Source organism: Erpetoichthys calabaricus, chromosome 1 (assembly GCF_900747795.2).
Source record: "Erpetoichthys calabaricus chromosome 1, fErpCal1.3, whole genome shotgun sequence".
Lineage (NCBI taxonomy): Eukaryota > Metazoa > Chordata > Cladistia > Polypteriformes > Polypteridae > Erpetoichthys > Erpetoichthys calabaricus.
In genome coordinates, this window is record NC_041394.2 from 150622756 (window position 1) to 150648202 (window position 25447).

The following is a 25447-nucleotide window of genomic DNA, read 5'->3' on the forward strand; positions in this document are numbered from 1 at the left end:
TTGAGTACTGTATTGGAGTTGTATGGTATTCTGCCATATTCAGCATTTAATTTCTGTTCAATGGGATTATTACATTTGCATTTATGGATGCTGGCATTGATATGTCTGATGTTTTTTCTGATATGTCATTTGCAAATTATTTTTGGCAGTTTTGACTTTCCTTCTGAAACCTTTTGCAACAGATAATTGCTTTAAGAAAAGTAAGTTGTGTCATTGCTTAAGTAAATGCCACTCCTAGTCAGTTATTAACAGTAAACATTATGAGCTCATTGACGGAAGAATTTTGACTTTGACGCTTACCTATTTTTTGGAATGATTAAAGGCATGTGAACATTATCATTAAATAATCAAGACAGACATCATATGGGCATATCAGTATTTTTTTTAAGCCATCATGAGAATACACCCTTAATAAATCATCCAGCCCACCATTCTCAGACCTGTTTAATCCAATTGAAGATCACAGGGGCAGAACGTTATCCCAGAAGCACTGGACAGAAGGCAAGAAACAACACTGGATGAGTTTGCTAATCAGTCCAAGGGCTCTATGATATCATATTATAAAAAATTATATTTAATTTACCAGTGAATTGGTTCAAAAATTAAATCTGGTATTTTGTTTTCTGAGCATTATATCATTTTCCAAATAATCAGTACTTTTATTGTTTGTTTTATTTCTTTTTCATCTGCTGAAGTGGACTTGGCATGCGCTATAGGAATCTTAGGCTTATAAAAATGAGTGGTCATTTTAACTAGTTGTCCCATTACAAGTGCAATTTAACATCTGCTAGCCAAGTGGAAAGGTAGAAAGTAATTTCAGATTATGCATTACCAAACTTTATTATCCTTAAATGTATTGTGGTTAGTATAATAATTGGTGGTGAAGTAATATATACAGTAGGATTATCAGAATTGTCATCAACTCCTTGTAGAAAAAAAAGAAAAGTAAAACTCTTGTTGCTTTATCAGCATCTGAATGGGGCAGTGTCAATCCAATGTGGAGGCTGTACATAAAGCCTCAAAAACATATAGTGTTGGTTGCGTGTGATTCATTCAAATTAACTTAGCTCACTTATTTTTTCGGTAGAGTAATGTATTTGTAATTGTATTCACATTTTCTTTTTAATTATTAGAATGTAATCCACAAATACAGATTTTACTAAATGTATATTCATGAAAAATGGTTCATTTCCATTTCATATTTCCAGGGGAAATAGTTGAATAGCAAGCCATTATCAGAAATAATCAGATATGCAATATGATAACAAATAAGTATCAGGGTGTCCTAGCGGGATGCCCTGTATACAAAACTCCAGGGACATCTTGCATAGTAGCATGTTGCTATTAGAGTATATTATCTCTGTTATCTCTATACAGTTTATTATCTCACATTCAGTACAGTGGTTTGAAATTGAGTATGGTGTCTGTAAGTCACATGTCACATGAGTGCCTTTTAAGCAAATAATATTTGTGAGAATCTACTATGATTGCTATGTTAATGAGAAATCAATTTCCATTTAGAGAACAGTCATGTTTTTTCTTTCTTTTATTAGGGAAAAATTCTCTTTTATGCAGGAGCTTTGAAAAAGTCACACAGTGAAATGACTGTGGAAGAACGTAAATTCCAAGAATTTGACAAAATATATGGCAGCATATATTCTACTCTAATATTGCCTCTGCAATTTTTGCATGCAGGGGGTCCTTTGTGTGCAGCCTCAAAACGCTACATTGATTCTTAGGATTCTGAGTCAGCTCAATATTAGACCAATAACTTCACCGGTTTGCTCTTTTCTGGTAATTAATACAAAAATTGGCACACGTGAAAGAGTATTTTTTGCTATTAAAAGATAAACAATTAGTGTTCCCCTATATCTAGTCTATTCAGATTGTATTATATTTCAGCTACCTAGGATAGAGATTCTCTTATTAGCTGTCACTAGACAAATATGCACAAAGATACCAGTGAAAAGCAATATCTTTAAAAATAATACCATACTTTTGTGAATTAACTGTTTTTTTATTGAGTGGTAAGAACAAGTTTCCATATATTTTGAAAAATCAGTGGTTTGGAAGATGGATTGCTGGCAAGTTATGGATATGTTAGAGGCAGTAAGTAAGATCTAGAATCCCATGCAACAATTCACTGAGGCCATGTCAGGGATCTCATACCTCTAATCAGTACTCCATCTTTTTTAACCAAACTATTTTTCAAATGGGAGGACAAGACACAGTTGACCAAAGACAAGAGGAAACCATTTTGACATACCTGAATGTAAAATGCACCAACCGTGTCATAGAGGGCCTTTAACTACAGTCACTTTTCTACTTGATTCCATATTTTAATCGACCTGAATCAAGAATAAAAAGGTGAATGACATCAAAGCTAGAAAAGATCCAATCACTGCTTACTGAGCAACAGGCAGACATGGCAGCCACCATGTCCTCTACCTCAGAAACTGATATAACCATGGTTAAAAAAGAGGCATTTTGCCGCTTTTTCCAAAATCAGAGCAGTGCCCAGTTTGATCACAGCATCTCTGAAGAGACTGATCAAGTGGGACTAAGAAGCTACATGCACATCCTCAAAGTAGACAATGTCCCAGACCCCTTTGAGGGAAGAAGACATCATAAAATGTGTTGGAAAGCTGGTCAGAGAGTACCTCTGCATTCCTGCCACCAGTGCCCCATCAAAGGAGGCACATTATCCTGGCACACCAGTAATGGGTTCAGCAGTGCTTACACGGTTAATAATAAGTACCTAGGTTTTCATTAATGGTCTTAACTGTAAGCTTTGTTTTATGATGTCTGATGAAGCAGTTTTCATTCTTTGTAAGGTATCATTGAACAGCATATGTAAATTTCCTGTGGTCTGTCTTTATGTAATTTTTCTGCCTATTAATAAAAAAGTTGGATTTAAAAAGATAATGTGCAAGCCCATTTAGGTATGCTTATTTTTTTGTTTAATGGGGATCCAAACAAACCCTTAGGAGTGCTTTAAATAGTTATTTATAATTAACCTTAATCAATTTTTCATGTATTGTTCATACAACTTTACATGCACATATTTTCAAAGATTCTGTATTTTAAAGGGTTTATGTGACACATGGGTTTGTTTATTTCCTGTTCAGTTCTTTTTTTTTTATTATTTTGTGCAATAAAGATATTTAAGGATTACTCATCTGGTGCAAATGGTCTATATGAAAACTGAGTGAACGCCACAACAGAATAAGGTACTTATGAAAATGGGTCCACTTAAGTGCCTAAATTGGTTTCAGCCAGAAAGGTATATGCAGGTGCAGTACATTATACCATACTGTATGTACCAAAACTGTCAGAACAATCAATTATACTATGATATAAATTTTTGGCCATACCTTACACTCATGGTTCTTTTAACCTGATGCTGCCAGTGTAGGTTCTGGCCTTCTGTAACCCTGATTCAAAAACATTGGAGGGATAGGTGGGATGTTTTAAGATCCAAGGCTTTGTCTCTGGGTAAAAGACAAGCATTTCCATGTTGTACACATTGAAGACGTGAACGTTATTGGCACATCGGCAAGTCTGTGTCATCTTTTCCCATTATTATGAAGATGCCACATTTATAATGGCTACAAGCTAGTGCAGTCAGGTCAAAGCATTTTAAGGTTATCAAGGCACCGATAGGGTCATTCAGGACACATAACAGTATATACTGACACTGGCACCACAGCATATAATGCCAATACAGCAGCATGAATCAGAGTTTTGTAAGGTGTCTCAGAAACAAGCTGTTTATTCATTGAATCTAACTGCAGACATCAGGATGAAAATCAACAATTATGAGCATCAGACCATACTTGCCAAATTTTATAATGCGTGTGTCTATTTTACTGGGTGATCCTCTATTATAAAACATGTGTTTTTATATTATCTCACTAATAAAAAGAAAGCAATGGTGGACAGTTTTTTTAAGAATAATGAAATAGCTATGAATAATGAAGCTGTTAATTGAGATGTGCAATTGATTCTTTTTAATATACTATGCGTTGATCTTTATTATTATACAGTATGGTACATACAAATATTGTCATAACATCAAAAATGACTGAGCTTTTCTTTTAATCAAAAGCTCTACATAGTACATGAGCACCTAATACAATGATATTTTAAGGACAGCACCATTGTGTATTTGAATTGGTAACTTTTTCTAATTAAATGTTTTAACTTAATAGAACACACATTTATGACCTATTTTTTATTAGTATATGTTTTCCTTTTGCCCCTCATTGACAGAAAATGGCAATTGTGAAGAATGGCGTAATAATTTCAATTTGTTATTAAAAGATAAAGGTCCTTGCAATGTTTTTCTAAGGTTTTGTGAATCCTGAGCTTGTGTTTATTACAAGCCTGCTTTGTGAAATTCAACATTGTAAATACTGCTTGCTTGGAGAGAAAGAAAATAAACTCTATTACTTTTTTGTCAAAAGCTTTAAGTATACCATATATAAATATATTCCAGTGGGAATTTTGTGTGTATTCTGGGATAGTTCCTGATATATAGTACTGGTCTTTAGATATGGGCAGAATCTAATCCAAGATTATTTTAGTTGAATGTTTTTATTAGTTTTAACTTATCTACAATTTTTGCCTGTCATGTCTCTTTTAGCTTAGTTGCAATGCACTTTAATGAGGTTTTTTTGCCATTTCTAATTTAGTTTTTATTTTTGAGGATTTATCTGAATTAGTTTTGTATTTTGCAAGGAGCATTTCAGTTTAGTTTTCATTTTTAGCTTAAAAAATGGTTGCAAATGATGCATGCTATGCCTATGTAACAAAGGAACTGCAGAAACATGCAGATATGCTTATACATATTGAGGCTTATTTTACTCCAGTCATTTATAGAGAAAGAGAGAGATAGTTATGATCTGAACATTTTACAAAGTGTGTTGTAACATCCTGTGTCCATTGTTCAAGGAGCAGCCTGTTTACTTTGATAGTATTGGGTATTTTAAACTTTGGATCAAGTGCTTAACAAAACCTTTTGATGACAGTTAACTTATACAATCTTCTAGACATTCGATAAATACCTGTATTAGCAAACATTTTCTCTTTTTGTGTTTGATCAACCAAGGTGTCTAGACAGTAGGTTCTGCAGAGACAGAATTAAACATTTTTGATATGCAACACACATCCAAATCTGTTCCTCAGAGAGTTGGAGTTAGGGCTGATGATGGAACGGTCCTTACGGATGACACTGCAGTTGTGACCCGCTGGGCTAGCTATTATGAGCAGCTGTTTAATGCTGATCCTCTGGCTAGGACGTTGGACATCTCTGGGTCCACAGTTCTTCAGGCTGATGCTATGATTAGCTGTGAACCACCTAGTCTCACTGAGACTGCACAGGTGGTGAACTAACTGAGAGTAGGGAAGGCTGCAGGGATCTGTAGTATCCAGGGTGAACTTCTCTAGGCTGGTGGTTATAATGGCAGATTTTCTTTACAGCCTTTGTCAATTTTCGTTAAGCGATCATTTAAGTTGATGTCCCTGTGGGACATCCTGAGACTTCGTGGGATCCCCTCAAATTTGCTGGATATCATCACTGGCCTGTACACTGGTACTGTGAGTGCTCTGCAGAGTGGAAGGAGAACCTCTTCAACCTCTTTTTCCCAGTTGATTCTGGGTTTCGTCAGGGATGTGTTCTTGCTCCTACTCTGTTAAATGCTTGTATGGACTGAGTGTTTGGCATGGTTGCAGGGTCAAGTGGCTGTGTGGCATCTGTTGGCGAAGAGAGATTCAGTGATATTGACTCTGCCGATGATGCTGTGATCTTTGCGGAGTCAATGAGGGCTCTGATCAGGGCCCTTGAGAGACTGAGTGAGGAGTCTGAGTGTCTGGGTTTGCAAGTGTCCTGGATAAAAACCAATATCCAGGCTTTTAATGACCTCTTGGGCACAGCTATCAGTAGTGTGTCTGTCTGCAGAGAGAATGTCGACATTGTCGAAAGGTTTACTCACTTCGGCAGTGACATTCATGACTCTGGTGACTCTACCTATGAAGTCAGTAGACCAATTGGGAGAGCATGGGGGGTCATGAGGTTGCTAGAAAGGGTGTTTGGTGCTCCTGATATCTATGCTGCTTCCTGTTTTGCAATATGGTTGTGAGACATGGGTGTTATCCAGTGACCTGAGATGAAGACTGGACTCTTTCGGTACCGTGTCTCTTTGGAGAGTCTTTGGGTGCAGCTGGTTTGAGTTTGTGTTCAACGAGCAGGTGCTCATGTAGTCCCGAATGAGGCAAAATACCTGCTTTGTGAGGGAGTGTCATGGCACTGTGGCCATGTAGCACAATTCCCTGAGGGTGATTCGGCTCATAGGATCCTCATTGTTGAGGTCCCAAGTGGCTGGACCAGGCCAAGGGGATGCCCATGTAACACCTGGCTGCAGCAGATAGTGGTCATTTCCGGAAGGTAAGATTGAACCACATGTCTGCCGGAGTGGTTGCCAAACTGTATCAGTGTATGCTCCCTAACCTGACTTGACTTGACAAACAGCTATGGTTATTTGTATCTTGATTTTTTTGTATGTATGTATGTATAAATATTGTGATCGAAACCCAGGCATCAACGACCCAAACCCCAAGACGAACACACAAGCACAGTCCCGGGTTCAATCAAAGGTTGATTTATTAACCAAATCACCTCAAATATGTCACAATAAGCACAAAAACACAGGTAATATAATTTTCTCACCACTGCCAAGTCAAGTGTTGCCGATCTACCTCTCAGGTCCGACTTGCCTAGATAAGGGAGTGCCGTCCTTTTTATTACAGACCCAGGAGTACTCCCGGTGCGAGGGCAATTGCCCGATCGAAGTACTTCTGGGTCACACAGAAGTCCATTACAGTAGGGAGCTTGTCTCCCTTCAGCACCCTTTTGTGGCACCCTGTGACCCCATCAGGGTTGCCCTGCCGAACAGCATTTCCTGGCATGTCCTGCTGACTTCCCACTGGACACTGATAACCAGGGCTGCTGCCATCAAGCATGCTGGGGGAATAAAAAAAAACCCAGTGATATCTTTTCTTTTTAATGGGCTGTCCATCCACCCTTTCCGGTCCTTCCTTCCGGGTCTGCTACCTCTGAAGGGCGGGAAGCCCATCCAGCCCATGTGGCATCTACAATATATACTGTATATATATGCCAGGTCAGTTAAGACCTGGGGTATATAATAGAGTTTCCTGAAAGTCCCATGTATGTATCATGGAGAATCCACTGCATCCACTAAACCGTGTCATCTCCAGACAGAAGAGCAGCTTCAGCGACAGACAGCTGTCACTGTCCTGCTCCACTGACAGACTGAGGAGATCGTTCATCCCCCAAACTATGCAACTCTTCAATTCCACCTGGGGGGGTAAACGTTAACATTATTCAAAGTTATTGTCTGTTTTTACCTGCATTTTTATTACTCTTTAATTTAATATTGTTTTTTGTATCAGTATGCTGCTGCTGGAGTATGTGAATTTCCCCTTGGGATTAATAAAGTATCTATCTATCTATCTATCTATCTATCTATCTATCTATCTATCTATCTATCTATCTATCTATCTATCTATCTATCTATCTATCTATCTATCTATCTATCTATCTATCTATCTATCTATCTATCTATCTATCTATTGTAGCAGTTGAGGCTTTTATCGACCCCTTGAACCCTCAGGTACCACTCCAAACACCGGGTAAAATTATAATTATTAAATTATTATTTATTTTATAATAACTATGTGCACAAAGCACCCTCCACTCCACACTACACATACAAGTACACTAATCCAATAATCAATAACAATCCTCCACTCCCAGACACTTCGCCACCCTACCTCCCAGCTCAGCTCAACGTCTGGGATTTCCCATAGTCCTTTTATAGTCCTTGACCTGGAAGTGTTTCGCCCTCTCTGTCCACATGACTAGGAACACTTCTAGGTCATATAACAACTCCATTTCTTCACCCTGGAAGCACGCCGTTCCTTCCGGTCATGTGTTCATGACGGACTTCCAGGTTATAGGGCACATAGCAGTCTGAGAGCCTCCCCACAGCGGCTCCCAGTGGCCCCCATGGTATCCAGCAGGACTGCGCATACAAACTACAATGTCCATAAGGCCCTGCTGGAATTCGGGGAACCTCCATGCTGTTGGGAGAGCTCCACCTGGTGGCCTGGAGGTGTTGGCCGGAATATATGGCCGGCAATCCCTCACACTATCTCTCTATCAAAGGTCAAAATAAAGCTGTACTCATAAAGCATTGGATTCTGAACTTTAAATACTGTATTTCTAACTTTGCTAGTGTGTCTGTAAACTTGTCTACTCCTTGCATAATTAATTCAAATGTCTCTTTGCTAAACTATTTTGTATTTGTTGGAAATGCACTCTGATGTAATGATCAGTATGACTAACAGAATGTTAAACTTTAGGGTGTGGTAAGTGTATTACTCAATATAAGACAAACAGCTGAAATCTGTTAACAGTAACAATGGTTTCTTCCTTGAGAGCTGAAAAAATATGACTCCTGTCTTCTAAACCTAGACACGCCCAATGTGGAAGAATAATTTTAGGGTAACATAGCTTTCATCTTAAAGAAATAGCATAAAATGTCAGGAAACCAGATAAAGGTCAAGTGAACAACAAACTGTACTGAAAGATGACTAAGAGATGACAAAGAAATCAGCAGATGTCCTGTAAACTAGAATGGACAGTTGTTATATGCACATAGATTTCAAGGGTGGTGGCTCAGCTCAAAGGTATAAGAAGAACCAGAATATAATATAATAAACTTTTATTTTATATAAGTCATTTGGGTATAAATCAACGGACTGACCAGAATAAATTTATGCATTGATTGGCACTGTATGTAAATTCAGTAGTTTATAAAATGAACCTCTATCCTTTGTTTCTCTGACAATTCTGATCATTCTGACCATGCTGAAACAGACTGCTTTTGAAGAATACTCCCTCTAAGGCATTTTATCGAGGAGTAATTTAAAGATACAATGAACAGCTTTTCTCCTGCCTGATTACTGATTTGTCCTGTTAGAGGATGTTCCTTTCTTTAATAAGATATTACATTTCTGCCACACATAGTAATGCTGCTGTGCTGATTGGTAAAGTGCAGTCAGCCTGTAGAACTTCAAACTGTGAAAAAAGACAAAATGAGGGAAGAAAACTCCGGAATGCATTAAAAAAGTAAAAATGTGGAAGTGTTTCTATTCAGAAGGTGCTGAAAAAATCTCTATTTTTATTTCTGTATATTTTTGGGGGATATGTGGCTTCCTCTTTACTCCTTCTTTTCTGTGCTGCTCAGATAAGAGCTTTTTGATGTGGGTTTGAAGCCCTGTTAAATTGTCCTCAGTGCAAGTTATCCGATGATCTCTGCCTGCAAGCTGCACATAGCATCCTCTGGCTGATGTTTTCTTAGAATACAGCTTTAAGGTTATATTGTATTATGTGGTTTTGACAAAATATGTCATTTGGCCTGCAAAAGAAGTGCATGAAAAAATACAAGAAAATAGTTGCACTATGTTTGCTACTTTATTTTAAATACTAGGGGGCTTCACCCCCTGCTCGCTTCGCTCGCCAACCCCCGTGTTTGGTTAATTGGATATACAATTTTACATGGTTTTTTTTTTGGAATTGTTTCAATTTCATTATTTTCACTTTTACTTTAAAGCTTCATTAAAAACTATATTTTTTGGAGACACATTGTGACAACGCAACGTATAAGTGCCCGTGAGTGAATATTGTTTCTGTTTCTGTAATAGATAATCCGAGTTTTTCTGTTTGTCCCTGTGATTTATTGATTGTCATAGCAAAAGTTATTCTCACGGTAAACTGTAGACATTTTACTACGAATGGCATATCACGATCTCCTTTGGTGTGTAAGGTTACTCGCGGAATATATACATCACCTTTCTTTTTGCCTGTTAAAATTTGCATCGCTTCTCCGAGATCATCAATATACACCCGACCAAACTGTGTACTCTTTAAAATTTAACTTGTTGTTCTTTTAACTATTGTGGGACCACAGATTCTCATAGCATATGGTCCATTATTGTGTAAATCCATGTTTTGTCCATTGAATGATGCGAATGCGAAAAGACCTTGTTGTCTACTCTTTTTTTCAGACCTCAATTTGTCCTGGTATTTTTTCAATTACACATGGTTCTGATGATTAATCACCTTTTGTTTGCAGTAATGCAATCATTTCTATCTTTTCTTTGATACTTTAGTGACTGACATGATAAAGTGTCACAAAAGTTTTACCTGAACAATCGCTGACTTCCTAACCCCAAACACAACTTTCTAGCACCCTCTCCAACGCCCCCCCTTACCGTATGAAATCAATACCCCGCTATCAGTCCTCCGTGCTGTACTCCGCCTTCCCTCAATTGGACCTAACAGTCACTTAAAACCAAAAAGCCCTCAACCTGGGTGAGACGCTACAATACTTTCGAATTTTACTGCTTTCATATTCTGTACCTTTGTCTGCATGTGTATCGCGCCATCGTTTGTTTGAGCCTTTCGAATTCCACTGCTTTCATAATCTCTTATCTGCCTTTTTTTCTCTCCAATGCCTTCGGGTCTCTATTCTCCGTATTGTCCTTATATGCTTTCTATGCGCTGAGAGCACATGATTTGTGTGTACTATGTGCTTTTACATGATTGATTTTTTTTTGATCGGTGTGCTCTTATATGTTCCGTACTATCTTTGTGGACCTTTGCGGACCCCGTAGTGTCTTACGTTTGACTCTGGGGTGCAGTGCAGAATCCTCTTTTCTGTGTGGCTGTGTCAATAGTCGTTAGCTATGGGCGCGTTGTTTATCCAGGCAGGCTCGTGTTTGTATATCCGTCAGTCGAGCTCATTCGTTTTGAACCCATGCCTGCTTTGCTTCCGCAGTTTCAGACACGCGTTGTAGGCGCCTGCGTTCATTGATCTTATCCAGGTGGGCTTGTGTGTGTGTCGTTGAGCTGTATTGTGTTTGAATTTGGTGTAAAGCGTTCAGCGGTTTGTACAATCCCAAGCAGCACATTATTCCTAACTTCACTCCACAGTAGTGCCACTCACAATATGGCGGTTGTTTTATTTGCTATTTCCGTTAGTTGAGCTGTACACGCCTGCGCAGTACGTCTCATGGTCCCATCGCCGTGTACCTGCGTCCATGCCATCCGGTTTACCATTCTCGGTTAGTAATATGGATTAATTCTATATTACCAAATCATTCAGTATATCTGTTGTATAAATAGACTTAAGTTGTAAATAAGTGTGTAGTGAGCACTGATTTCTCTTTTAATGGATTCATGCAAGTAAACATTTCACTGAAATCTGTATGCATGACTATAATTGCCCTTGATATTGAACTTGATTTATAACTGAATGTAAAATGTGTGAATCTATTCACATTGTTTCATTCTGCACTTTTGTTCCCTGAGCCTGAAAATAGAGAATCAGAGCAGAATTAATTAATGAATGTGATGTGTACAATACAGGCACTGATATTTTGCCAGATGTATTAAAATTTCCTAGTCAAATTTATAAAGTGAGATGCACTATCAAATTCCAACATAACTTCTCCATGGGGTCAAATAAAGCGTGCGTGCGTGCGTGTGTCCGTCCGTCCGTCCGTCCGATGGTACAATAAATTATCTCTAAACCTAGTAGAAAGGCAAATATACCTATGCACACTAATAGGACATGTCATGAAATTGCCCTCTAAACCCAATGAAAAAAGAAAATGGAGAGTAATGGGAAAAGTGATTGAATCTTTATCAGCTAACATACTGGGTAGAAAAATATTTTATTTATCAGCTTTTGTATGAAATGTCAAGTGGAGTTAAAAAGCAATTTCCCCAGTAATATTGCTGTTTTTGAATGCTAAATCATTCCTAATTGAGTGTGTCACACACGTGCGATTAGGAGGCAGTCAAAAAGCCTAAAGGTGAGTGAAACATCGCGAGATGTAGGGTTGACACGTGTTACTTACCGGAATCTCTTCTCTCCACAGAAAAACTGAAGACAAATAAATAACACCACTTCTGGGTTCCAAAATGGCCATCACGACGTTACTTCCGATCACGTGAGATGATGTCACTTCCGATGCTTCCAAAAATACATTACTTCCGGTTTTCATCAAACGACGTTGTTTCCGACTCCTGTTGCCACGTCACCTCCTGCCAACCATTTCCTATTCCCATAATACATCTGTATAAAAACGCCATTTTGTATTATAAACATTATCAAATGTTACCTTTTGGTTTATTTTGATCATTTATTTTGCTACTTTGTCCGCAGGACAATATACGGGGACGGTCCTCAACACTTTGTTCTTGTGAATGCTTTGTTCTTTATTGAAGATTCTCACAAGTGTTATAAGGAAGACTTTACAGAGAACAGTATTAGTTGGGTTACATAAGGAATAAGCATAATTATAATGCTATGTCAAACAATATCATTCACCTAATGTATATTGTGTTTAGGATTGTTAAGAGCATGCACATATAGTATGGTTTAAGTAATCAGACTAGCTTAAAAATAGCACCATGTTTGACAACAACTCCAAAAGGAAGCTAGATTTGAAGGGTAATTTCATAATGGAGATAAAAGCATGAGAAGACATCATTTTGGATTATCAGCCTTTATAGAGAATGTTGTGAGAGCCACAGCTTGTTATTTTATTTTTATTCTTCAGTGTGGACATGCCTTTTATTTCATTAATGCATAGACAAAACTTCTTACCTTTCTCCTTAAAGTTTCACACAAGGACTTCACATAAATACAAATGGAATTGACATGCACAACCAATTTGTCATTATCTGTAAAGTATGAATACTTATTGACAGATTCAAAAATATTGTTGGAAATAAATATGCCATCAGGGTGCACATATATTTGTGTATATGGTTGCTTTACAAATTAGACCCTGTATCTTACATGCTAATGGTCAACACACATGCATGCAGACTTGCATGAAATGGGGTTGCAGTGCAGTTTAAACAATTTACAAAATAAGACTTATTTAGGAGTTGTAAGAAGTGGACGCTAGGGGTCACTGTTGCCCCCCTTTAACCACAATGAACAGACATAAAAACACAGGTTAAAAGCACCAAGAAGTTACTTCTTATTCTTCTTTCTTCTTGTACAGTGCCCCAAGTACCGCAACCACAAATACAAAATTAATAAACACAATTCTAATTACTCTCTTTCTCCACCACACCTACCATAAAGCTCTGTCCTACTCCTCTCGACTCCGGCTCGCTTGCTGGGTTTCCAGCAGTCCTTTAAATAGTCCTTGACTATTTAGTGCTTCTGTTCTTCCTCTCAGGGGCGTCACGGCCAGGATGAGCTGCCGGCCGTCCACCACAGAGTATTATGCTCTGACTTTATGGATTTTTTGACTGACTTCCAGCATTTTGCTTTAAGGTTTGCTTTCTTAGCCTGCCTATTGAAAGTGTTACCTAACAAACTTAATACCTTAGAATATTGGGAATGTTTACTGTTTATTATTGGTTATCTTTCTAACACTTGTCACACTTTGCATTAATTGCATTAATTTCACATAAATTCATCTTTATTACTGGCTCGATGGACAAGATAACTGCAGCAGCAAAAAATGACATGGGGCAGTGGGACACGTATAAGAGCCTAAATAAGGGATAAAAAGCAGTTAATGTCAGTTCCGGGAGAAGGGTACCCTGTATGTGCACTTTAGTCCCAGGAAAGGAGTGGAGTCAAGGGCACGAAGAGAGGGATGATCATGATCCAGATGGAAATAGACTTTGTTCCTCTATTGTGCTGGACAACAGGAAGGCCAGCAGTGGCAATGGATGCCAAAGCTTAAGAAATAGAGAGAAAATGAGGCTATGTCAGGCTAGAACATGAATGGAATAGGGAAACAACAGTAATTCATGGTCCATAGACAGAATGTTATATTTAAGGGGATAGGAAGTAGAAAGGCTGCCTGGGAGATGTAGCCAACTTCACCAAGAGTGCTTGGGGACAACGGGTCCTCTTAGAGGAAGTTGTAGACAGGTTCATCAGTAACAAATAAAAACAAAAAAAAAGGAATAAACGTAAACTGTAAATTAGCAAGAATTAACTAGAATTCTCTCTTCAGTTCATATAGGTTACAACCAATATCCCCACATTTTGTCCATGAGAGGAGCTTCACCAGATTCTACTGCATTTCAGTCAAGATTCTTGTAGTTCTGAATGATTTATAGTCTCTTTTAACAGGAAAATGTAAACCACAACAACAGCCACAAAATACAAAATATCATATTTTACCAACGCATTTGCAGGTTTGATGTTTTCCTAAAATGTTAACATTGAAAAAACACAAGCCATTCATTTTATAAATATATGTGAATATTGCTTTATTCGTGAAGCACTACAATATAAATATATATATTGAAAATCAATATACTATATAATTATTGCAGTTGATAATTATAACTTTAGTCATAGACTATACTTTAAAAGGTCATTCAAATGATTTACATTTATTTATTTGGCTGATACCTTTATCCAAAGTGACTTACAACATTGGAGATACAATTGGTTAGATTTCTTTTTCATTTTCCTGTTGGAGCTAGAGCTGGGCAATTACTTGAAACTGACATTCAGAACCTCTAATCGGCATAAACTTGTTATTTCATATTTTTTAATCTGTTAGTACTTTCATTTTTTTTTAATTCTGTTAATACTTTCCCCACTGTGTGCTCATGTGCTGTCCATTCCCCAACAGGAAAACAACATGGAGGAGAACTCAAACACAGAGCGACTCTTTCCAAAGAAAAATGCAGTGTCTGTTGTTTGGACACATTTTGGTTTCAGTGTAGACAACATCAAACAAAAAGAAGTTAAAGGTAAACACTGCGGAAAAACTGTTTCAGTAACTAAAGGTAATGCTACTTCTCTGTTTCAACATTTGGAGCAAAATCATGTTATCAAATATGGCTCAAAAAAGAGAGAGACTGGCAAGTGCCCAGCAACAAGATCCACCACAATGCAGATGTCGATAACACAAACATTTACAAATGTTTCACAATACAAAAAGAATTCAAGAAGATAGAAAGAAACTGATGCCATTTCCTACTACTTTGTGAAGGAAATGGCTCCCATAGCTACAGTGGAGCACAGTGGGTTTTAATACCTCATTAAAACCCTAAATACACTATACCATTGTGAAAATAATTTTTCCAACCTGTTGTGCCCACCATGTACAAAACATAAAAAGGTCATAAAAAGGTAGCTGCTGAACTGAAATCTGTTCAGCACTTTGCAGTCACATCTGATCTTTGGTCAATTAGGACAATGGAGCCATATTTGAGCTTTACTTCACACTACATTGACGAAGCTGCACAACAGATGCCTTGAGACAACATATATTCCAGTTGATCACACGTCGGAGATGATTGCACAGAGGCCTGAGGAATATACTTTCTGCATAGGACCTCACAGAAAAGACAATGCCGTTAATGTTGTCAGAGCTGCAGAGCTCAATGGATGGACAATGGATGGACATGGCAGCAATGCTTCGAACATGGGCTGAACCCCCACATCAACTTAACAGATATAACGCTACAATACTCACTAATCTAAATAGGGATATCTGGGTAGTGACTAGCTGCTATATTCTTTCTGTGTTTATTTATGTGTGTCATAAATTATAATGTCTGCATCTTTTTATATGCCTTATTTTTTAAATGCTCGTTTACTTTTCTGTGCTGTTGTTGTTGTTGTTAAGCACTTTATTACATGGCTTTAAAAAGGTTCTATATAAATAAAATTTTACTTAGTTACTTACAATTGAACTACAGTTATTTTTCAGCACATTAAATAAATACTGTGTCAACAAAAAGAAACTGTTCATATAGCATTTTTCTTAATGCTACAGTGTGCTTGATATTACAATGTTACAATGTAAACTTCACATTACAATGTAACAAAACACTACATTGAGTCTTCATTAAAGCAGAAATAAAAAATTGCTCTACAAGTTATTAATCTGATATTATTTAAGTAGTTTAGAATTAAGAGGTGTTCCTCCTCTTTTATTAATATTGCTTCAGCTATATGGTCTGTAATATCTTCAGGTATACGTGAAACCATCAATAATATAATAATTCATTTTTTAATATGTATTTACTTCAGAAAATGCAATGAAAGCTCAACGTGTGGAACGTGTAAGGAGGGTGTGCAAAAACATAGTCAGTGTTTTTTCCTATAGCTGGGAAAAAAAGAAGACATTAGTGGAGGCGTAACAAGAGCTGAACCATAAATACTTTATCTCTGTGTGTTTTCTTCTATTATTTTAAAATCACAAAGATAAGATATGCACTGTTTCATTAGAAAAAAAATCCCAGGTTTAATAGTTGAACAAAATACAGGACAATCCTTATCAGTGAACTATTAGGGAAAAAAAAAAAAAAAAAAGCAAAATAATCGTTCATTAATTGTAATTGAGGTAAAATGTTAATTTAATCATGGTATTAATTTGAGGTTACATCTCCCAGTCCTAATTCAACCACCGGTAAGTGAAGTGACTTGCGCAGGGTCATACGGTGTCAGTGGTAGGATTTTAACCAACAACCTCAGGGTTAGAAGCCCAAAGCATTAACAGCTGCACCACATTGCCTGCCTGTAATCAATGATGAATTTCAATTTCAAGTACAATCAGGTTACAAATTAAGTTAAATAAATACATATATAAGTTAAAAAAATAAATAAATATAAATATAGAACTATAGGAAGAGCATCAATATCAGTGTTGAATTCCGGATCTGTTTTGCCTTCGCCTCCTCTTTTTTAAATTTTGCTTTGCTTGCAGATTCAGAGCCTTAGTTAGCACCTGTTGGAGTTCAAATACTGCTTTTCGTTGAACCATATGGTCACGTGTCTGCAATAAAAAGACAAGATCATGTTAGTTCAGATATAGCTTTCAGAATTACATTAGTGCAACTAAATCAGCAGTGGCCTTTACATTTACAGATGCTGATTTACTGTTATATAATGAGAACATAACATAGTCAGCCAATCCATTGAGGACACAGGGTAACCATGATATGAAAATTGGGATGTTTTTACAATTTTTTTCATTCTGGTTCATCTACCCCAAAGTGTTTAGAAGACAATAAAATTTAAAATAGCAAGCAAAAGTCACTCCTTTTTAGTTTAAAAAATATTTAAGTTCAGACTGTTTATAAAATTTACAAGAATTTAGCACTATGTAAATTTTGGTGGTAGATATACTAGAAATGACAGACCTGATCTTTTTAAAGAGATGGGATAGGTATTAAGAGTTTTTGTTTAAATAATAATAATAATTTCTTTACAGTTTTACTACAGAGATGCTCCCCAGGGTGAACAGTAAAAAGACCAAACACATATTAAGAGCATTGTTTGGAGCTGTTAAAATGAAATGTCATAATAAAATCTTATACATTTAAAATATATAATTTGAAGTATGGTTATAAACTGTGTTCGCAGTGAAGCTGGCACAATGGCATAGAGGACAGTGATGCCACATATTATTAGAAGCTGTATTTAACTCCCAGCTCGGTTATAGTTTGTGTTTAGTTAGCACATTCTCCTTTTGTCTGAGTGGGCTTTTGTCAGGGTACACTGGTTTGCCTCTCACATCCCTAAAATGTTTGGTTAGGTGGCGATTTAAAACGTTACCAGCATATAAATAAATGAGTGTGTGTGCATTAGTGTGCCCTGCAATACACTGGTGCCCTGTTCAGAGTTGCAGCCAATTGGCCATTGCTTCCTGCAGTCCTGATCTGAATCAATTTGATAATAGATTTATGGATTGCTATTTTAATACCTTGAATAATATCATGATATAATTTTGTCATCAAAAGGTTTCATTTCATAGTCATTAAACAAAATTCAAATGTATGTCACAAATATTTCATACATCACTTGCATTTTATAAGGTATAATTGTCTTTTTTTGAGTTTCTGAGAAAACAATGATTTCTTTAAAATCAACAAGTTCTTTATGTACGCTCACAGATATTAAAGTCTAGATTGTAGGCAGTTCTCAGGTATCTCACTCTGTATCCAGTACTTCTAATGTAATGTGACATTAGTACATTATATGCAAGTAAATAGGGGAGAAAAGACAAAATTCATTCATTTCTTTTACAAGCCCATTCCTTCCAAACTACATTCTCTTCTGGAAATAGCAGACATAAAATAGGAAACAATCCTGATGGGCATTGTATTGCAGGGCACATTCAAATTGGCTTAATTTTGAGTTACCACATCCGACCATTGAATTCTAAATGCATGGACACTGAAGAAAATTTCATGTAGGTTTTATGTCATGGATCTGCATAATTTAATTTAACTAGTGGTTAATGTTTGCAATACCCAAATTCAGTTAACTTGATTAGTGTCATGCATGAAAATCCAAGTTTTCATTTCCTATGGTATAATTCTATAAGCATGAAAATTGGCACCTTCAGTGAAGAAATTGCACTGCACATTATTTCTTAACAATTGCATGTGATGAGCATGACATTAATAGTGCAATTACTATAGTAATTTATTAGTATAATTCACTTGATTGACATCTCAATATCTAAGCCAATATCTATGGTTTCAAGTGGGCAAATTGCCCATTCATTTTAACTTACTTTTTGTGATATTTTTCTTTATTAACAACTTTTGCTTAATTGATTGAACTACCAATCAGATTACAATATTGAGTAAAAATAACACTCTTCAGATAGCACACACCTCCCCCTTTCCAACCATAAGTATATATTTACTGTATAATGTCATTATAAAATTATTCATGTCATATATTTGTATTATGATGTAGTATGGTGGTACAGTGTTCAACACATCTACTTTACTGCTGCAGAAATTTAAGTTCCAGTCCAGATGTAAAAACTGTCAATGTCCAGCTGGCAAGTTCTCCCTGTCTCTTTATTGGATTTTCCCTTTTTACATTAAATGCTAAAGATTTGCAGGTATGAGTTGTGCCTTGCATTTTGTATTTCTAGGGTACGCTTCAACCTTCATTATTAGAATAAGATGATAAATTCATATATGGATTCAATATGGATTCATATTTTCAGTACAGGACTTATGTTAAATATATTTTTTAACTGATAATCAAAAGAGATTCAGCAAGTCCTAAAAATTGTTCTTCTTGCCAGTAACAGATATGCTTCCTCTTTTATTCACCTATTTTAATTCTTGATGACAGTATATTAAAAAACTGAGCTCAATGTGTTAACTGGATTAAATGTGCTGAGGTAATTACAGACAGTGCGATTGAGAAGCAATATATGCTGTCTAAGAATATATGACTCTTGACCCTAAATACTGTATGGTGAAATTTTCACTTGCATGTCCAGCTGCCACACAACATATTGCTACTCTTTGGTGCTATGACAAAAAAGCAGAATGAAAAATTTAAATAAATTATTTAATAGAAAATAGAAATTTGCTTTGGTTCGAAGTGACTAATTCTATGAACCGTATACATAAAGATACTGATTTTACACTTATAGTTAATTTTGAGTTAGTAGGTGAGTTGCAATAAGAACACATTTTCAGGTGCCAGAGTATAACAGGAAGATAGGGAGGAGTATCTCTTGAGACATCTAAAGCTAGAAGAAATTGTAATATTCCCACTGGCATTTAAAATTTATTTTGGGCAGCATGGAGTGGATAGAGACAGTTCATTTATTATTGTGTTTATGTTCATCTTCATTAACTTCTGAAACTAAATCTTTCTTCCATTTTTTATTCTTTCACACATGAGCTTTCTCTCAAAATGTCAAGGTATGGTTGATGATTCAACCTTTCATCCCTTAAGCTCTCATTGAATGAATTTTTAAGTCTTACTTATCTGTGCAGAGTTAACATGCATTAGTTGTATTAATTTATTGAATGCACACTGGCCAACCATCTTCTAACCCTGGTATTTATATTTAAGCTTTACACTTTTTGTATTAATCTCTCTGTTCACTAGCAAATGCAAAATATACTGTACATACAGTGTGTTGTCAAATTGAGAAAATTACCTCAATTTTCCAGAGCTTTTGAAGGTTTTCTTTTAGATGAGTTTCCCCATTCAGACTTTTCAATAAGCTCTCCAACTCATTTGAAAGATTTTGAAGGCTATCTTGAATTGGCTGCTGTCCAGTGGTGCTGTTCATCATCACCTTCAGGATATCAATATACACACGAACTGTTTCTTTAAAAAGCACCTTTTCTTCACTTTCCTGTCAGAAAAAAAACAGCCTTGTCACAAACAAGATCGTTTTTAATCGTCATATATTCTACAGTGGTGAAGGGGTAGAGATAAAAATAAAAAGACATCATAAACGCATCATACCAAGTTCTCTGGTTGGGTGAGGTAATTGAGGAAGAGTGCACCATCCTGGAACAAACTGGGGTCGTCAGTTTTCTGAAAGAGAGGATGTGAGGCATGTGATTTATATGCCTTTTGATGAGTGTTGTTTTACTCTGAGACAGGGGAACAGAGACAGCTGTTTTATTTTTTAGGTTAAGTGTCATTAGTCTAAAGTGACCATGACCTACATCTAATTCAGTATTTTCTATAAATATTCAAGAAAACAACAAATTCTGTACACATGTATTAAGAGCTTGTTGTTGCAGAGGCAGAATTAAACCTAGTTTAAATCTTATATATGGTTCCTGTCTGTGTGGAGTTTCATGTTCTCCATGTGTTAGTGTGAGAGGTTTTCCTAAATCCTCCAGTTTTTCTAGCAATAATAAACTAGTCTCATGCAAGCATGTGCACACCATTCAGGGTTTTTTCTTGCCTTGCACCTAAGCCTTCTAGGACAAGGCTTTATCATTCTGACAACCCAACATTAGAATGAAATGTTATACTGGCATCCTTTGCTAAGAACTTCTTTTTGAAGACTCATCTCTCCCTTTATTCAATTTTAAACCCATTTATTCAGTTATAAGAATGCTTAAAACCCAAGCCTATTCTAGCAGGATCAGGTGTCAGATGTGAACGACCTCTAGACTGAATGGCAGTCTATTGCAGGGAACTGACATGCACACCCCTTATATGAAAACAGAGTCTCCAATTGACCCAAGAAGCACATTGTTAAGTTGTAAGTACCTGAAAATAATCATGGTGAGACACAAGAGAGCATGCAAGCTATACAGAAAGTGAAACTAGATTGTGCAGCTGTGAAGTAACAATGCTAAACACCATAGTCCTTGACATTAACATTATTGTCACAAAATATAGTTACATTGCATATCCTGATTTATGTTTTGATCAATATGCCTTTCAATTACAAGGTATAAAAAAAGTCAGTGAGTTAGTACTACCTCAGGAAAACTCTGGACTTGATGATGTTTTATTGCTACTGTCTTTTATACTTATTATGTTTATTTTATTATTTATAGTGTATTGTGTATTTTAAGTATTCTGCCGGGTCCTACCAACAAAAAAAATGTGTTATGTGTATGCATAATGACAATAAAGAATTCTATCTATCTATCTATCTATCTATCTATCTATCTATCTATCTATCTATCTATCTATCTATCTATCTATCTATCTATCTATCTATCTATCTATCTATCTATCTATCTATCTATCTATCTATCTATCTATCTATCTATCTATCTATCTTAATTATTGAGATTTACATATCAGGTGTTGCAGTTCCAAAACCAATGGTAATACAAACAGCAGAGTCTGAGGCAAACTACAATATTCTTCAATCAACCACCACATTTTATGTTTTGTACAATACATTCTATACTGAGTGAAATCACAAAATATTCTACAGATATTTTCTGCTTTATATAATGTCTTTCACAAGGGGCACTAACATAAAGTTATCATCAAAACTGTCAGCTTCTTTCATACTGTAGCTTACAGAGGGAACACACAAAGCCATCCATTATATTCATACCTTGTATAGCGAACAACAGGTTTATATTACCTAAAATTTCTATATTAAGGTTCAGTTTATGCTGCATTCTTTTAAATTTTTAGCATAGGAGCTCTTCAGACTTAAGTTAAAAAAAGAACAGAAAAAGCAGAGTGAGACACCAGCTGAGCGAGACAAATACCACATATAGTCATGACTTTGCAGTTCTCTTTAGCGTCAGAGGTCTCAGTACAGATGACAGCAGCTTTCTTAGCACTGAACCTAACCATACTGAGTCAGCCCTTGTTTGTTGGTTTTTATCTATTAAAACATACTTGATTTAACAGGCACAGCTCACTAGTAATATTATAAAAATAATGAAAGTAAAGCCTGGCTTCTCTGCTACAAACATCATAGAAATTCCTCAAAAATATCATCAGCTATACTTACATAATACTTCTTGAGTTTCTGTATGTCATTATTCACGCTTGGAGAGATTCGCTCCAAAGAGAAAGTGCTTCCCAATTTAAAAAGACTGATAACACCAAAAAGTACCCAAAGCTGTAGTGAAGTCATTTGTCTTTGCCTTTAGCCTGCTCTTTGGAGATGAAAATGTAAAAGTTTTTAATTAATCAAGAGAAAAAACTGAAGAATTATCCTTTAGATTAAATAGCTTCTTTGATTTGAACTAGAGTCTTATGAACCATGAAGTGCCTTTCTCAAGGGTATTTATACGTTGCCCTTATGTTTATTTTTATCACCTCAAATGCCCAATCGACTCATTTTAAAGTGTGATCGTGTCAGATAGGTGCTACATTTTGGTTTAACGTTGTGGGTTTAGTGCTGCGAATTGTTTCCTTTAAATCACAAAAAAAAACTCCAGCACAACTTATGCTACAGCAGAGCTGCTAGCCTACCCAGAAAAGAAGGTCCTCATGGATTCCTCCGATGAGTTTCATAATGATGCTGCCCAAAGTGGTTTGGGAAAGTCTTAGCAGTGGTTGCATAATAAGGTTGGGGGGCAACGCATTTTTGGAGTGTCTTTTTTTTTTTTTTTTTTTGCAATCATAGGTGTTAATGACTTATGCAAGTTGGAAATTTGGTAATCAGGCCCTCGAGAGTCATTTAAAATGACAGTTTGTGGACAGACCTGTGGTGAAGTCAGCATTATTTAGTTAACCAAAGTTCATTCATGAATATACCAAAGCAGGCATCTAGTGCTGTAGAACAAAGACGCAGAAACCAGTTTACAATAAACATTAACTCTCAAGGATTTTTTTAAGAACACCCACGGTATTTTACATCTGTAAAAAGGAAGTGTTTTGCTTGCTTGCATTTGTCGAAAATGCAAGCAATTTGAAAAAAATTAAGTAGAATGAATGTCCGAATTTAAAAAATATTTTTTTTGCCATTGTTTATTTATTGTACCTTTTCAGTTTTATATAAAATATTTTAATAAGTGATGTAGTTTGTCATTTCCTTATTTTGTTTACACATTTATCATGTGTTTTGAATTTGCAGTATGTAAATTGTTGGATGCAATCATTAAGGTTTTTGGTGCATTCTAATTCTATGCTATCAACTAATTCTTGCAGATTTGTCTGCCAGCCAAATATTCGTACTGTGGACGCCCTGTTCCTTCTAATCATAGAAGTACTGTATTGGATGTGCAGACCAATGGAATAAATTGAAGTCACTGACATTTTTGTGGAACAAACTTGAGATGTGATATGTGCTTTGTGACATGGTACACTATCTTTTTTGGGTTAGTCAATTCAAGTTGGGGAGCATGCATTGGTACAGTGCATTGCCACACCCACTACACGATGAAACAACTTTGGATCCCGGTTTGCAAACCCCCAGGCAGACACGCGGCCCAGTCCCACCCTCCAGAAATGACCCACTATCTGCCGCAGCCAGGTGTTACGTGGGCGACCCCTTGGCCTAGTCCAGCCACTCGGGTCCCCAACAATTAGGATCTTATGAGCTGGATCACCCTTGGGGAAATGCACCACGTGGCCGTAGTGCCGTAACTGATGCTCCCTCACAATGCAGGTAATCTGCCTCATTCGGGACTTCATAAGCAACCGGTCATTCGACACAAAGTCAAAACAATGGTAGCCAAGGATTTTCTGCAGAGACACAGTACCAAAGGAGTCCAGTCTTCATCTCAGGTCACTGGATAGCGTCCATGTCTCGCAACCATATAGCAAGACAGGAAGCACCAGGTCTCTAAAGACTTGGACCTTTGTCCTTTTGCATAGATTTTGGGAGCGCCACACACCCCTTTCCAGCGACCTCATGACCCCCCATGCTCTCCCAATCTGTCTACTGACTTCATAGGGAGAGTCACCAGAGATATGAATATCACTGCCAAGGTAAGTAAACCTCTCGACAAGGTCGACACTCCGTAAACAGACACACTGCTGATGGCTGTGCCCAAGAAGTCATTAAAGACCTGGATCTTGGTTTTTATCCAGGACAATCGCAAGCCCAGACACTCAGACTCCTCGCTCAGTCTCTCGAGCACCCTGATCAGAGCCTCCATTGACTCCGCTAAGATCACAGCATCGTCAGCAAAGTCAAGATCCATGAATCTTTCTTCACCAACAGATGCCCCACAGCCGCTGGATCCCACGACCTTGCCCCACACCCAGTTCATACAAGCATTGAACAGAGTAGGAGCAAGAACCCACCCCTGTCGAACCCCAGAATCAACTGGGAGAAACACAGAGGTCCTGCCTCCACTCTGCACAGCACTCACAGTACCAGTGTACAGGCCGGCCATGATATCCAGCAACCTCGAGGGGACCCCGCAATACCCTCAGGATGTCCCACAGGGCAGCTTGATCAACTGAGTCAAATGCTTTGCGAAAATTGACAAAGGCTGCAAAGAAACTCAGCCGATATTTGTGTTTGTGCTCCATGAGAACCCTCAGTGCCAGGATGCGGTCAATGATTGACTTCTTAGGTGTAAAACCAGACTGCTCCAGTCGCTGGTAGGTGAGCAAGTGATCATGGATCCTATTGAGGACAACCCTAGCAGGGACATTACCCGGCACCAAGAGCAGTGTTATCTCCCTGTATTTGCTGCAATCCAGGCGATCACCCTTCCCTTTCCAGATAGCGACTACAAGTTCCATTTTCCAGTCATTTGGGATGATGCCAGTCTCCCAAATAGAAGAAAAGATTGCTTGCAAATGCAGGAGGATAGCCTTTCCACCATCCTGGAGAAGTTCACCCTGGATACCACAGATCCCTGCAGCCTTTCCCCCCCTCAGCTGGTTCACCACCTGTGCAATCTCAATGAGATTGGGTGGTTCACAGCTAATTGGAGGATCAGCCTCAAGAACTGTGAACCCAGAGATATCCAACGTCCTAGCTAGAGGTTCAGCTTTGAACAACTGCTCAAAGTCAGCAGCTCACAACTGCAGTGTCATCCGTAAGGACCGTACCATCAGCCGCCCTGACTGCGACTCTCAGAGAGTCTGTTAAAAGAAAAGATAGACTACGCAGTATGAGAATGTACATAGTGAAT

The 25447-nt window shown here is 37.3% G+C and overlaps 1 protein-coding gene across 1 annotated transcript; it reads right to left on the reverse strand.

Moving 5' to 3' along the window:
- Positions 1 to 16059: 16059 nt before the first annotated feature.
- ifng1 (interferon gamma 1) lies at positions 16060 to 22675 on the reverse strand. The gene is made up of 4 exons (XM_028794115.2): positions 22360 to 22675; positions 20382 to 20453; positions 20068 to 20268; positions 16060 to 16920 (listed from the first exon to the last, which is right to left on the reverse strand). The coding sequence occupies exons 1-4, from the start codon at positions 22483 to 22485 to the stop codon at positions 16786 to 16788; spliced, it is 534 nt and encodes a 177-aa protein (XP_028649948.1). The 5' UTR covers positions 22486 to 22675; the 3' UTR covers positions 16060 to 16785.
- Between the last annotated feature and the right edge of the window lie 2772 nt (positions 22676 to 25447).